General features: G+C 38.7%; 1 protein-coding gene across 13 annotated transcripts in view; it reads right to left on the minus strand.

Annotated features, from left to right (window-relative positions):
- The window catches only part of ATF7IP (activating transcription factor 7 interacting protein), a 69,700-nt gene that overhangs the window by 8,075 nt on the left and 46,984 nt on the right, over nt 1-14,641 (minus strand). For all 13 annotated transcript variants that reach the window (XR_014555208.1, XR_014555209.1, XM_083698588.1 and 10 more), the window contains 8 exons: nt 12,728-12,873; nt 11,300-11,437; nt 10,079-10,144; nt 9,085-9,158; nt 8,118-8,206; nt 4,659-5,309; nt 4,349-4,434; nt 969-1,038 (listed from right to left, as the gene is read on the minus strand). Coding sequence is in view for 11 of the 13 variants with exons in the window: in XM_083698588.1 (XP_083554714.1) it covers nt 969-1,038; nt 4,349-4,434; nt 4,659-5,309; nt 8,118-8,206; nt 9,085-9,158; nt 10,079-10,144; nt 11,300-11,437; nt 12,728-12,873 (1,320 nt within the window). In the remaining 2 variants the exon portion in view is untranslated. The remainder of the gene's footprint in view (nt 1-968; nt 1,039-4,348; nt 4,435-4,658; nt 5,310-8,117; nt 8,207-9,084; nt 9,159-10,078; nt 10,145-11,299; nt 11,438-12,727; nt 12,874-14,641) is intronic.

The following is a 14,641-nucleotide window of genomic DNA, read 5'->3' on the forward strand; positions in this document are numbered from 1 at the left end:
GGCAGCAATGACCACAGTTCAAGAATATTACACTAGTCAAGTATCTGTATGAAATTTCTGAAATCCTCAAGACATTGTGTCAACTGCCTTATTTAGAGTAATATAGGATGTAGCAAGATACGCTGGCAGCAAATTCCACATTTAATTAAACATAATTATGCCAGCCAATTTCAATGGGAATAACATGACTGTAGGCTCATAGCTCCATTATGCACGTGTTTAAGGGATTATTGGGTACTGCTCTACAAGGTCCTCTTGTTTATTTACATCTTCTAAACCAGGGATGGGAAACCTCCAGCCTGTAGGCCAAATATGACCTCCCAGGGGTTCAAATGTGGCCTGCAAAGCTGTTTTCTCCAAACCATGCCTGTCTCACACCTGAATCCCCTATGTCTGCACATTTCATCCAATACAAAAATGGGAGAAAGTTAGTATCTTGTTTGATATTTTCCACTGTAAGTGAGGGTAGGGGGCACAAAGCCAGCTTGGACTAGAAAAGCATGAATATATTCACATAATGTATGGCTAATCAATCATGGGTTTATTAACTGTAGGCACAAAGAGACAATATAAGGACTAGCACAATATTATGACTAGAATCAGCTACAAACCACAACATTAAGACATCTAATTTAAGAATGGGTGAACATAGGTTTTCATGAAGATAGAAGTATTGAAACATATAAGAACAAATATCTAAACACTAAGTTCAGATGGTGGGAACAATCCTATACACTCATGGAAAACACATTCAAACACACTGCACAAATATATTACTAATACCTATATCAGAATCGCTGCCTAGAAAACTGGATGGCATTTTAAGTTTAAAACTTCAATAGTGCCGTCTGACGGAATCTTTTGACTTGGCAAATATTTATCATCTTTGGCAGTTAACATTTACCAAAAAGCAGGAGATGTCCAGTTAGTCAAAGTCCATCATGATTCATGCATAACTTCTGGCTTACCTTGAGAAGAGCCATCATCTTCATCATCCAGTGTGAGATCAATTACTCCACTGCCTGTGGCCTTTCCACTCTGGAAGACAAATATTTGTTTGTTTGTTTGTCCACTCCCTTTCCAACAAAGTTTTAAAAGTAGCATGCAATAAAATCTAAAATCGTCACAAGAAAACATAAAACAAACTCAAAAAATCCCAGCAAATGCCTTGACAAATCTAAAGGGTTTTATCTGACAATTGAAACTATAGAAATAAGCAGACAATTTAAGGAAGTCCTTTACTTTTCCAAAGACATCACTAAGGTAGTTTATTCTACATATACAGAGGATCACATAAATCTAAAGCAGAGTAAGGGAAGAGAGATTATGTGGCAGCTTATGGGACTCCAAGGTCTTTAAGAAGGAAGGAAAAAGTATGATACACACCCACATTTACCAAACTGTTTTTTTAAATGTTTAATTATTATAGAATGTTAGCATATACTACAAAAGGAATATCCAAATGTTGGCCATAGGAGTTGTGGACGGAAAGGTGCTGCAGTCTCTTCCTTGAAGCATGTTAATGCACTGTGTTTGGAAGAGGTAGATTTGGTTCTATAATGTCCTGCAAGGGCACTCGTGTGCAACATTACAACTGATGACTGAGGGTTGTCATGATGGAGTGAGGGTTGCCAGGATGGAGTGGGAGTGGCTGCTGGTGTCTATTATCTCATTTCTACTGCCAGGCAAGATGCAAAAAAATTGTTGATTATTAAAATAAATTGTAAATACCAAATTTTACTAAAATAATATCAATACTAAATTATCTGAATATAAGCACCTTAGTTCTACAGGTAATCTGTAGATTGAGAGTGCTTTCAGACAGGCAAACTCAATTTGGTTCTATTTTATAGGATTTTTAAAAATGCATTTATTAGCATGGAAGTTCATCTGTGTTGGCCAGACTACTAAATCTTCATTCAAATAAACACTGCCTGCCCACTGTACCATTTTAATCCTCGAATTTTGCTGTTTCTCTAACCACTATGGATAATGATTCAGATGCTATCTGAGGCTATTAAAATAAGTATAAAACACAGATAAAGGACAAACTTTTGAAATATTCTATTTACTCTCCACTTAGTCAAATGCTTTTTCAGCTTCTAAAATAAAGTGAGCTTTCTTTTATATTATGAATGTTTATTAGGTCCCATACTTTCCAACTACTAGTACTTACTAATACTACTAAGTATTAGTCTTATTGATGTTGGTTAACTGGAGACCTGGTTCAGCTCAATATGGTTCTTTCAAGGCAGACATTTAGCTTGGCCAATGACCAGTAACTGCTTCATTCTGTCTCACTTTGCCTATATATACAAGTATCAGGAAACAAAAATATTAATGAAAAGGGTTGTAAATCTTTCATCTACGTGAGATAATGCAGACTAGTAACTTCATTTCTAGTACTTGTCCAATGGTAAAGAAGGGCTGGATACTCAGCTCACATATCTTACTTGCTTTAACCCATATATACCCACCCACTTAACTTGATATGTGGAACTGGCAGTTTTATAACTGTCACATGATGTCTGTTCTGCACTTGTGAGGAACCAATCTTTTACTGTGGTAGAACATACACACTTGAACTCCCTGCCTATTGGTATTAGGTAGGTACATTTGTTCTGCTACTTCTGGTGCCCAATAAAAAAAATTGTTTATGGAAGCCTGCACAGACATGTTTTAATATTAGTACAAAGGTGGCTTCCGGTTCCGGTCTGAATAAATGCAGCTCCCGTGACCGGGGAGATCGTTGGCAAAGGAAAAACAAGGATGCTTGGGGGTAATTATCCTTGCAAATTCCCCCTAGGACAAGGGGGAATGGGCTTCACTCGCAGTTCGTCTTGGTACCTGGCTCTTGCTCTGGCATGGATTGCGGGAGGCAGGGAGGCGCTGAGTGCAAAAGCACTTTGCCTGCTGAAAACCCTTCGCCATTAAAAAACAGAGGTTCTCCTGTTAATTAGTTTAATTGGACTAAAGTACAGACACATGCAGGGACGCAGGTGGCGCTGTGGGTAAAAGCCTCAGCGCCTAGGGCTTGCCGATCGAAAGGTCGGCGGTTCATATCCCTGCGGCGGGGTGCGCTCCCGTCGTTTGGTCCCAGCGCCTGCCAACCTAGCAGTTCGAAAGCACCCCTGGGTGCACGTAGATAAATAAGGACCGCTTACTAGCAGGAAGGTAAACAGCGTTTCCGTGTGCGGCTCTGGCTCTGGCCAGAGCAGCGATGTCATGCTGGCCACGTGACCCGGAAGTGTCTCCGGACAGCGCTGGCCCCCGGCCTCTTGAGTGAGATGGGCGCACCAACCCCAGAGTCTGGCAAGACTGGCCCGTACGGGCAGGGGTACCTTTACCTTTACCTTTACAGACACATGCTAGAAAAGATGAATCATGAACTGCAGAACATAAACAACTGCAAAGACTTCAAAGTTTGATTTTGAGATTTACTGAATCATTTGCAGTTCAACAAACCACTCTTCTTCCCAGGCTGAGAGGGAAGTCATTTTTGCAGCTGTTGTTAAAGTTGCAAAACAACGAAGCATGGGACGGAGCAATGGATAAATTTTTGGAACAACAATGGAATATCAGCTTCGCCCAAGGCAACAACCGGTGGAAAGAAAGACATAAGATCTTACCGGGACAGAAAGAAACACTGCAGACAGAATAACTGCCACACACAGAAAGGACAAGGATATAGTTTGAGTTCCTCACTTGTAGTTTTAAAATGTTAAATTAAGATATTTTCTAAAGAAAATGCCTTTGCAGATTTTTTTTATCTCTGCATCCATAGTCTCCTTTTAATGCCTTTTTCATTTTAATGTTGTCCTTATATTTGTTGTTAATTTTTATAGTCAATAACAAGAGTTAACTTTTTAACTTGCAGAGTCTCTTGTTCTTCCATATAAACAAACATTTGCCTCTTCTCCTAATTTAGGGTACATATACAAGCAGTGACCATTTCACACAGGGGTTCCATTCCTGACTCCCATGCATGTAGGTGGAGCACACATAAGGTTTATGGTCAATTGCGTTAGGGCTTTTCAAGCTATACAAGATTATATTTATTTTATTTACCATTTACATGCCAAAATGACTTCATCTGTGAAGGAACACAGATCTTTGTGTTCCTTCACAGATGAAGTCATTTTGGCAAGTAAATGGTAAATAAAATAAATATAATCTTGTATATCAACTACCTGTCACATACTGGTATAATTTTTTTAGTAACATTAATTTTCTGCTAGCATTTTGAAAAACAAAATCTGTATTTGCTATAAATGTAACAACGTCCAAGTTGATTTACTGAATGAGGAAGAAACTGAAACCATATAAAGAAAAATAAAAACCAACCTACCTGTGCAGCTGTCTCAGGTGCTTTTTTGTTTGCTGAAATATCTGCTGGTAGCAGTGAAGGTGGTAGCAACCTGGATGTTTGACTCTCTGAAGGAGGCGAGAAACCACCACATTTCATTGGCTATTAAGCAATGTACTTTATAACACACATACTTAGTTTAACAGCAATCATTGCAAACACTTAACTGTCAATCATATATGGTGAACTGAGTACTAAATATGGAACTCTGAAAGTTCAGATTTCTTTCAAAATCAACATGTTCCCAGGTACACCAGTTTTCTACCCTAGTGCAAGTGCATATAAAACTTACCAACTCTAGGTGCTGCTGCAGTGCTTGCTTCAGAAGGAGTTGTACTGCTGAAGGCTGGCAGCGGTATCTTCATCTGTATGGAATTCCTATTGATGGGAGGAGTATACACCCCTGATGTGCTTACAGTAGCCAAAGTAGTCCTTGCGGCTTGTGCAATAGGGTGTGCTGTTGATACAGCCTGCACAGCTAGAGTTGTCCCTATAGAACACCCAACACCGGCTGAAGAGTTCCTCTGAATGTTAGAGCTGGGCACAGATGAGCTGCTTGGTTTTATTGAATTAACCGATGACAGAGACAGTGGAGTTTTGGTCAAGTTGCCAACATTAGATTGACTTTGTACAGGTATAAATTCCACGTTGCCAGATTGCTGGTTAGTAACCAAAGTACCAGTATGGCCTTGCAGGATCTGAGGCTGGGAGGACATTGCAACAGGTACATGCAGTATTACTGGCAAAGACTGCAATGAAACAGACATTGGCTGTGCGCTTCCACCAGCCACTTGACTCGTGCCGACTACTGTTGCTGTGTTGGCCGCAGGTAGAACAGAAGTTGACAAGGAGCCCGAAGTCAATGGTGCAGAGGTGACAGGAGTCTGTGGCTTGGGATGTCCACTGACGACTGTCTGTGGAGTACTAAGAGGGGTAGCAGACACTACAAAATAGTAAAAAGATAATGGTTTTAAAAATCTATGCCAATTGAACTACTTCCATCAATAAAGTAGAATAATATCAACTTGATATCTGAGGTCAAGATGGACTGAATAAGCCTATACAGGACTGGAAACAGGAATCATGATTATAGAGAACATTCTTTGGAATTCACTCTTTAAAACATGTTGTAATGGTGTGTGCTAATTTGAACCTTTTTCTGTGGTTTATTTCTATAGATCATGGCACCAGTAAAGTTGTCATAGCTTGATATAAAATATAGCCTTCAATTAACTATTTTAACCTTGGTAGAAGACCTTATCTTAAAATGTATCCTGGAAGGCACTCTAAATATCCTGACCTCTTAATATTTAATGTAAAGAACAGCACAGCACAGGAAGCTGGTATTATCAGCAAACTTAATTATCATCCCCTGTAGTTCTGCATAGACAATAGACTCTTAAGCTAAAAGTAATCTCAGGATTCAGGGAACATATAGATAACCAGTTAGTCATTTCTCACTGGGGTCATGCCCTTTCAAATTTCAAAATGCCCATGGTAAATAAAATAGAAGATAGAAACTGGTAGGAAATAAACAATAAAACAAAGAAATAAAGTTTTAATGACTATTAGTCATCCCCTTTCCATAAGGATACATTGACTAAAAATAGTACAATGGCTGGGTAGCTCACAGCTCAAAAGGGAACCCCTCTTTGCCACTCAATGATCTCACGGAACAGCCTCTTGCTTCACTGGATCATGGACCAAGAATAGGGTGAGAGTGACTCTGAAGCCTTGCTGATACAGGTTACTGATGTGGAGAGCAAACCTCTCAAACAGAGAGAACCTAGCAAAAGATTCTAAACCTCTTGGGAGTATGTGTAGGACACAAGTGTTGAGTCAGACACATCTTGTTACATAAGACTCGTGGAGAAAGCTGGCAGCAAGAGTGACTTGAGATGCAAAATTTAACCTGATATGTTTATTTGTAATGTATGCCACCTAGAGAGCATGAAGCAAGTTGTGTGTGTTTCCTTCTTTCTTCTATACTATGCCACTATATGGCTAAATTAGAGATATAATTCAGATGGTAGTCTGAATTTTTTGAAGGAAAAAAGGTTTCCTATGAACGTTACTTCCTTCTGGCTGCTCTTGGCAACAAAGCCTGTTTGCAATGAGTGAGGCAGAGGTTTTGCAAACTGTGTGCAAATGGTGGAAACAGAAGTAAAAAAGTTTTAGCTCTAGAGAGCTTTGACTGATATGAGTTTCCCCCTTGATTGGCAACTTTTAGAAATTTTTGAAAGATCTTATGACAAAGGTTTACAGCTTTGAATTTGATTTGTATGGTTAAGGGTTTGACGCCCCAAACCATTAAAATCTGTCCCTCAATTGTTGGCAGCAACATCTGTGAATCCCTAAATTTATGTAACACACCCCTTCCTTGCATGCAAAACCTTGGTCTTTTGAGGATAATTGTCTCACATAAAAGTTTACGCTTAACAGAACAGAAATTAGTTTTGCAAATTCACAGGGTTCTTGTGCTACCTTTGTGGAATCCCAATTTTCATTGTTTCTTTAAAGTTTGGGTGACTCTGTCCCTGTGGTTCCCTTGAAACATTATTGCCAACAGCATTCCTTGGAAGCCACTGGAAACAGAATAAGACTAGCATTCTATATATTACAACACAGAGGTGTATGTCAAATGTTTTCTTTGAATATGTACTCTATTTGAAGATTTTCTATGGGTCTAGGTTTGGTAAAGACTGGCTGTTTCCATCTATAGTTGTGCCCTCAAAGGCTCTTCTGATCACAAAGCTTCTGATGCAAGAGCTGTCTGTTGCATCAGTACCTGTGTTGACTTAGACACGAAAGCTTATACCAAGAACAAACTTAGTTGGTCTCTAAGGTGCTACTGGACATTTTTTTATATATATTTGGTTTCAGAATTGATATGGAAAATGCTCTTATGTAAACATCTATTGTAGTAGTTTGGATGAGTACTATTTAATTACACCCGAGGATGCTGACAAGAGCAGACAAGTTTCTAACAGAAATCTTAAGTTGCAACCCTTGTTTTCCTTGGCTTCTAATGGGCTAGTTGGCATACACTGAACCTCTTAGTCAGCATGAAGCTTAATGCATCCTTCTTGGAGGATGCCAGAAGAGAGGTGTAAGGGGTGCAACCCTGGATTTTCCAGTGGTTTTCAATACTACTGTATTCTTCTGGTTTGGAAATTGGGGTATGTGTGCTGTGTTGCGGTGGTTCTGATTCTTTTCTTGACAGAAGGTTATGGGAAGTGATGCTAGAATAGTATTGTTTTTTTCTTCTTTGCTTTGAAACATCTACATGAAACAACTGATAAAATTAATCTGAAGTATGGGGCTCTGTGTCATCAGAATGCTTATGGCATGTAGTTCATTCATTTATTTCAGATGAGATGGTGGCATCCCTAAATGGACTATTGATATCAGGACTGATTTATGAAAGGAGAGGCCAGGGGAGGGGACGGGAGAGAACACAGGAGAGCAGAAGTGTCCTGCACTAAGCAGAAAAACTGAGAGCAAACACTTTTCATTTCTGTGTTCATTACAGCTCTTGAATAATAAAAGGTGATCTGTAGTAGTGAATAGATGTTGTTTCTATAACAAGACATCATATACTGCCACCACTGAGTTCAAAAAGGAGAGAAGCATCTGCTGCTGCTTTTGATACTCCTAACTTTCATCTGAAAGATTTATACTAAGGCACTTTTCCTGGATAAAAAAGGGGGGAGAGGTTAAATACATATTTGAGACGTGAGAAACATTCTACCTGTATTCACAGGGGACTGTAAAGTATTTGATGTGGTATCTCCTACATTTCTCTTGGACTCCAGCATTTGTCTCACTGTTCCGGCATTTCTGTGGAATAAAGATTCTTGTTAGCTGTACCAAGTGCTGGTGGTGAAGAAAGGGGGAAAAGCTATTTTTGAAATTTGAAGTAATTTATCTCTATCCATTTATTAAGCAGTATCTCACAATATCACTGGTTCCATTGTATATGTGTAATAAGCCACCCAGAGTGGCTGGGACAACTCAGTCAGATGGATGGGGTATAAATTATTATTATTATTATTATTATTATTATTATTATTATTATTATTATTATTAAGCTGAATTCCTGAAAAATTGAGAACCAAAACTATTATTGGCTCTAATTTTATACAGGTATGTTAATTTTTGATGACTGCATGAGAACTGATAATAACATTCATATTTTTAACAGTAAAAGAGAACAGGACACAACTACCTAGTTCACATGTCATTATACACCATAGTGAAAAACAAACTTTGGTTTAATGTAAACTAGCAGCATGTTCAGTGGTTCTTGCTCTGCCTCTGTGCTGCTGGCCTGTTATGAACCTCGACTTGTGGTTTGTCTCCCTCAAACAAACCACAATAGTAAGCCAAGAACAGATCTTAAGATATGCTCATGGTTTGTTTGAAAGAAATGAGCTTGGATTTGGATTTCATGAAAAGTCAGGTACTGGCTTGTTTCCCAGCAGAGGTGCAGCAACAGGGAAGAAGTGTGCACCAGCATGCAGATTGTTCACATTAAACCAAACTTTGTTTTTAATTACGGTTAAATATGATGTGTGAACTGGGCTAGTATATAACAGGAAAACTAATCCATCAGCCAAGATATATTGTATTTTTATGCAAATGTGTCATTCCAAGTACATAAGGCAAGTTCCACAAGTCCACAATATGAGCGTAACAGCTATATTCTCAAAGCTTACCGATACGCCACACTGTTGATATTGCCTGCGTCGCCCACTGCTTTTCCTGGGGAATGGGGTGTGTTTTGTAGATTCTAAAAAGTAACGCAAACCAAGGTGAGACCTATGTCCTCAAAGTCACAAAGCATACATGATATGCTTTTTTACTGTAAGGACTCCAAAATTATTAAGTTGCTTTGTGAGCACTTCATTATACAGTTGACTCACAACTTGCATATATTTAACTTGCGCAATCGCAGCTTTATGTTATTGATGGCTGGCCAACTGAAATTACACAAATTAAACACACACAAGGGCCACCCAAGATCTTATGAGAGCCTCCCAAGCATGTATCAGAGCTTCCCAGAGCATCCTTCACTGCCAAATCCAGAGTCCCACTACTCCCACCAGACAAGGCTGAAAAATTGGGTGGAGGGGTGCTTGGGGAGGATAAAATGCCTCTTTGCTGAATAAGTGCCCTGGTTGGTGCAGTGAAGAGGCCTAAACTGGGGCAGTTTGCTGTCACATGGCAGAAGTAGGAGAGTTCAGGATCTCACAGATCCTGTTCTGGCTCTGCCCCCTCAATACCCCATTTCTGGGGTTTCTGCTGGTGACACTTCTGCTTTCCCATTTGGAAGGGGGCATTAGGGATCTCATTGCCATCTCAACCAAAACCCCTCCAGAGCAGATTAGGGGTTAAATAACAGAACAATTCCAATCACGGACTATATTTTTGCATCTCATTGACATTCAACTTCTGCCATCCCGTTTTCTGCTTTATATACCTGCTAACTAAGATTTTACTTCATGCATCTAGTGAAGTGGGCTTGAGTCCATAAAACTGAATAAATTTATTAATCTTTCTTTTTCCTTCCTACTTCAAGAAGAAAACTGTGGCCTTTTGAGTTCCTCACTGTGAGCTATGGTCATTTCAATGAAGTCCAATCTGATTACCACCAAGGTAATTTTTGAACTAAACAGTAATCAGAAACATGATAAAAATATCTGTCCTTACTTCTTGTCTTTTCTTTGAATCCTCTCTGGCTGCTCCAAAACGTCTAGTTAATCTTGCAATTTTAGCCTTAAAAAAAAAAGAGAGAAATATGACAGAGAAATCAGATACAATCTCAAAAAGTATTTTATTTTAATTCAATTTATTATTGTTTTGATGGTTAGTCATATCAACAAATGAGGTCAAAATAATAAAAATAAAATAAATACAATTCCTCATTTCCAGTGATTATGTATCCAATTTATCAGGAGCATCTGGGTGCACAGGGTGTCAGCGATGCTTACCAGGCTGGTGGATGGGGCAAAGCAGGAGCACTGGTGGAATCAATTTGGTGCTTCCACCATTGTATCTGTGCCACCTCAAACTTACCCCCACTCTGCACTGCTCTGGTATGCAGCGGTAACACTGCTGTTGGGTAGCTGGCTCTGAGGCAGAGTCCTACCTACCTGGCCATTCCTAGCCCCAATACAGACCTTCACAATCAATAAGATTTTGTCAGACAGGATGCTAGTGCTCCCAGGGGAAACTGGAAAATGATAAATTAATTCTGTTTGTAGTGTCTCAATTTGTCCCTTCATCAAACAAACAAACCCAATATTTATTGAAAAGTTATTTTTCAAGTCTATTGGCAGGGCCTTCAATTTCACATCAAATACAAGGCTCTCGGACATCCAGCATGACAGTTCATGTAGGGAAGCTAAGTAAAGCTAACACAAAGATGGGCAATAACTAAGTCATTTAAGTAACAAATGGTCCCTTCATTTAAACGAGTTTACTCATAAGTTTGACTAACTCTGAATATCAACAGTCTAGTACATTTTCCCCCCCATTTTGTTATAATATTATTTCCAAATGATTTATCTGCACAACTAACTGCCCTTTTCTGAGGCTGTATCCCTCTCTCCACCTCCATTTGCTTCTATAATTGCTGCCCAAGGGCCAGACCCTTCCCTTCTGTGAGAGTGGCTAAGCTGTAGCTCCTCATTAAACACAGCTTAACAAGCATTTCCTAAAAGAACCTTTTCTTTTGCCAAAAGCTAGCACTAAACTGATATGTAGATTTTATTTCAACACAAAAGATAAAACAAACACAAAACCAAAAAAAAGAGTACTAGTATCTGAAGGAAAAATTACACACACCAACAGGAGCCTTACTTTTTAATGTTGAAAAAATATTTTTTGAAAAACAATGCCACAAAGTCTTAAACAGATCTGCATACATACCTGTAATTCGGTAAGGACAGTTTTATGTCTCTTGCTACATTCAATCTTATCTACTCTCGTTTTCAGATCTGCTAGATTTTTATCAAACACAGCACACTGCAGTGCGTTGAACTTTTCTTCTAGCAACCGCTGGATGACCTACGAAAACACATGAAAATGCTAATATTAACATTTTATATACAGTACAATTAGCACATATGTCACTCAGCATTACATAACTCTTTATTAAGTTATCTAATTAAACTTTATTTTAGTATTTAAACAAAACTTAAGGTCAATAATTAGGTTTTTGCTTGTTGATCATGTAGTTTCATTAAACATGTCTATGAAAAATCTTTTTTGGATCTGAGTGTTTGCAAGCAAGTGAAGTCATTCTCTGCATTCCTTTTTGGATCCACACCCTTAATGGTTTTAGAGAAGAGTCACACTTGTTAGTTTGTCGTGTCTAAAATGCCAACTATGTCCCATATTTATTTGTAGACTGTTCTTTACAACATGCATTTGAAAAGGGATTTCCTCTTATAGTTTAGAGCACAAAATCTACAACTTATTTAAGGGTAGCTATTTGTATATAACATAGAAAGTTACAGATAGACAACAACTTCCAGTATCTTTCCAGCAACCACTAAAGACTTTCCTCTCCCAACAAGCCATTTAAGTGGATATATTTATCCCAGTTTTGACCACAATGTCAATGAAACTGTATTTATACATTTTTATTGTTATTTTGATTATTATATTATTTTTGGGTGCATTAAACAAATCACCTTTACTGATTTGCATATAAACAAGCATCCACAGGGCTTCACTACATGTGACATACAACTGAGAGAACCCTCCAGATGTTGCTGGACAACAACACTCATCATTCCTAAGCGACAAGCCATACTATTAGTCTAGTCTGAGACTTTCCTAATCTCACATGTTAAGGAATATATTGCATGAGGGTCTTGATACGATACAGCAGGATCCTACTTAAGCCATTTTAAGAGATGTTTGGTATACGCTCTTAATTAGTAAATTAAAAAGTCAGATCAGGACTAAAGACTTAACCAGCATTCTTTGCAAAAAAACAACAACCGCCCCCACAACAACCAACAAGCGGTCAGCCAGTAACTGGCCAGTGGTCCAAGGTCTACTCTGTGTTCACCACAGATATAAGGAGCTAAAGAGGAAGAATGTATTTCCTGGTCTGACTGTTGCCAAACTAAATATGAAATATTGGTCGACTCCAGTATTAAATATTTCTATCTGATGGGATCGATGGGAACTTAATAACAATACAATAGTTTCCTTTCACTCAATTCACCATAACACAGACAAATATTCTGATCTTCAAGACAAAATGTTTGCAGGTTTGATGGTGGAAAAGAAGTGTTTGAAATTAAAAGGCCAAATGTCTGCAAGATAAGCGGGAATCAACTCTACCTTTTCTAGTTTCTGATTAATATCTCCTCTGGTTGTAATTTTTACTTCAAATTCTGCTTCATATTCTTCACCCGTATGTCGACGGCGTTTAGAATGGACATTGTCCATATCCTCTGATTTGGAACGCTTTCTTCTTGATGCCTCACCTAGAAGGATACAGCACACTCTTCAAGGAACTCTACTGACCACCAATATATTCTTCATTCAGGACAAATAACTTGAAAAATAAATATTCATCTGGTTCTCTCACTGCGAGAAGCAAAGTTACAGGAAACCAGGTGGAGGGCCTTCTCAGTAGTGGTGCTCTCCCTATGGACACCCTTCCTCCAGATGTCAAGGAGATAAAATAATTACACAACTTTTATAGAAAACATCTGAAGGGATTTCTGTAGCAGGTTTTTAACACTTGATATTTTTATTATGTTTTTGAATATGCTGCAAGCTGCCCAGAGTGCCTGGGGAAACCCAGCCAGATGGGTGGGGTATAAATTATAGAACTGTTGTTGTTGTTGTTGTTATCATCAGTTTAAAGGGAATACAAAATGCATGGCATAATAACTTTTACTTATTTTACTGCACTGTTGACTCAGTGGTCCCACCTCATCAATTACTGCCAACACTATGTCACATATACTCATGAGGACTTGAATATGTTGTTCTGAGGTCTGTTGTAGCCCAGAGATTCTGTAACAAAGTGGCAGTTGATATGTCTGAGAACTAGAGGGAGGCCTTGAAACACATTTGCCTCCCAGCTACTCTTGTCCCAATAGCAAATGCAACACATATCAGCAGCAGTTGGGGTGAGAAAGTCCTGTTCAGTGATTGACTTTAACATCTGGTTTTATTGTATTTTAAATGTATTGAAAGTTCCCGCTCCCTCCTCCATTGCTCTGTTCTTCCATTTCGTCAAATGGGCGGTCTTTAATTGTATTTTGCCAGCAAGTTAAGAAACGAAAGTTGTGGTTACCGCTCCAACATCGTTATAGGTGAGTGATTGATGTCCCCCCCCCCCAAGGTAAATAACTGTGGCAACTTAGGCTCCCCCTCCTTCATGGGTAGATCATTTCCAGAATTTTTATAATGAGAGTAGATCACAGTCTCTTGTGAGTTGGATGTGCCTGCTATACAGTAGTATCTCAGTTTTCAAGAGTCTCGTAAGCTGAACATTTCGAAACCAGAATGCCGAAAACCCGGAAGTAATTGCTTCTGCTTTTGAACACGCCTCAGGAGTCAAACGGCTTTCACTGTGTTCCCCTCCCTCCATTGACTTTGCCGACCGCCCTTTGCGCCTCAGTTGTCTAACGTTTCGGAAGTTGAACTGTCTTCTGGAACTGATTACGTTCTACAACTGAGGTACCACTGTACCTTGAAAGAAAATTATATGAAAATGATGTATTGTTGACATTTAACCCCTAGCAAATTAGCCAAAATGTATAAATCAATATCAAATGGATGCTGGAAATGTAAAGACAAAGAGGGCACCTTTTATGGTGGATGTGAAAAGTAGTAAAAGCATTTTGGGAGATGATATACAATGAATTGAAAAAAATGTTAAATACAACATTTTCTATGAAACCGTAAGTTTTTCTTTTAGAGGTTTTAGGTGCAGAGATTCCAAATGACCAGAAGGGACTATTTATGTATGCTACTACAGCTGCCCACATTTTGTTAGCTCAGAGATGGAAAGAAAATACAGTACCTACCAAGGAAGAATGGCATAAAAAACTAATGGACTAGGCCGAAATGGCAAAACTGATTGGAAGAATTAGGTACCAGGAAGAATCGAATTTTAATAAGGATTGGGAAAGTACATAACGTAGCTGAGAAATTATTGTAAACAATTAAAATCATTAGTAGGACTGATATAATACTTGTAGGCAGTGCTTTTTTTCTTTAAAAAATGTTTAGATGTAC

This window comes from Podarcis gaigeae, assembly GCF_964106915.1.
Source record: "Podarcis gaigeae genome assembly, chromosome: 10".
Taxonomy (NCBI): Eukaryota; Metazoa; Chordata; class Lepidosauria; order Squamata; family Lacertidae; genus Podarcis; species Podarcis gaigeae.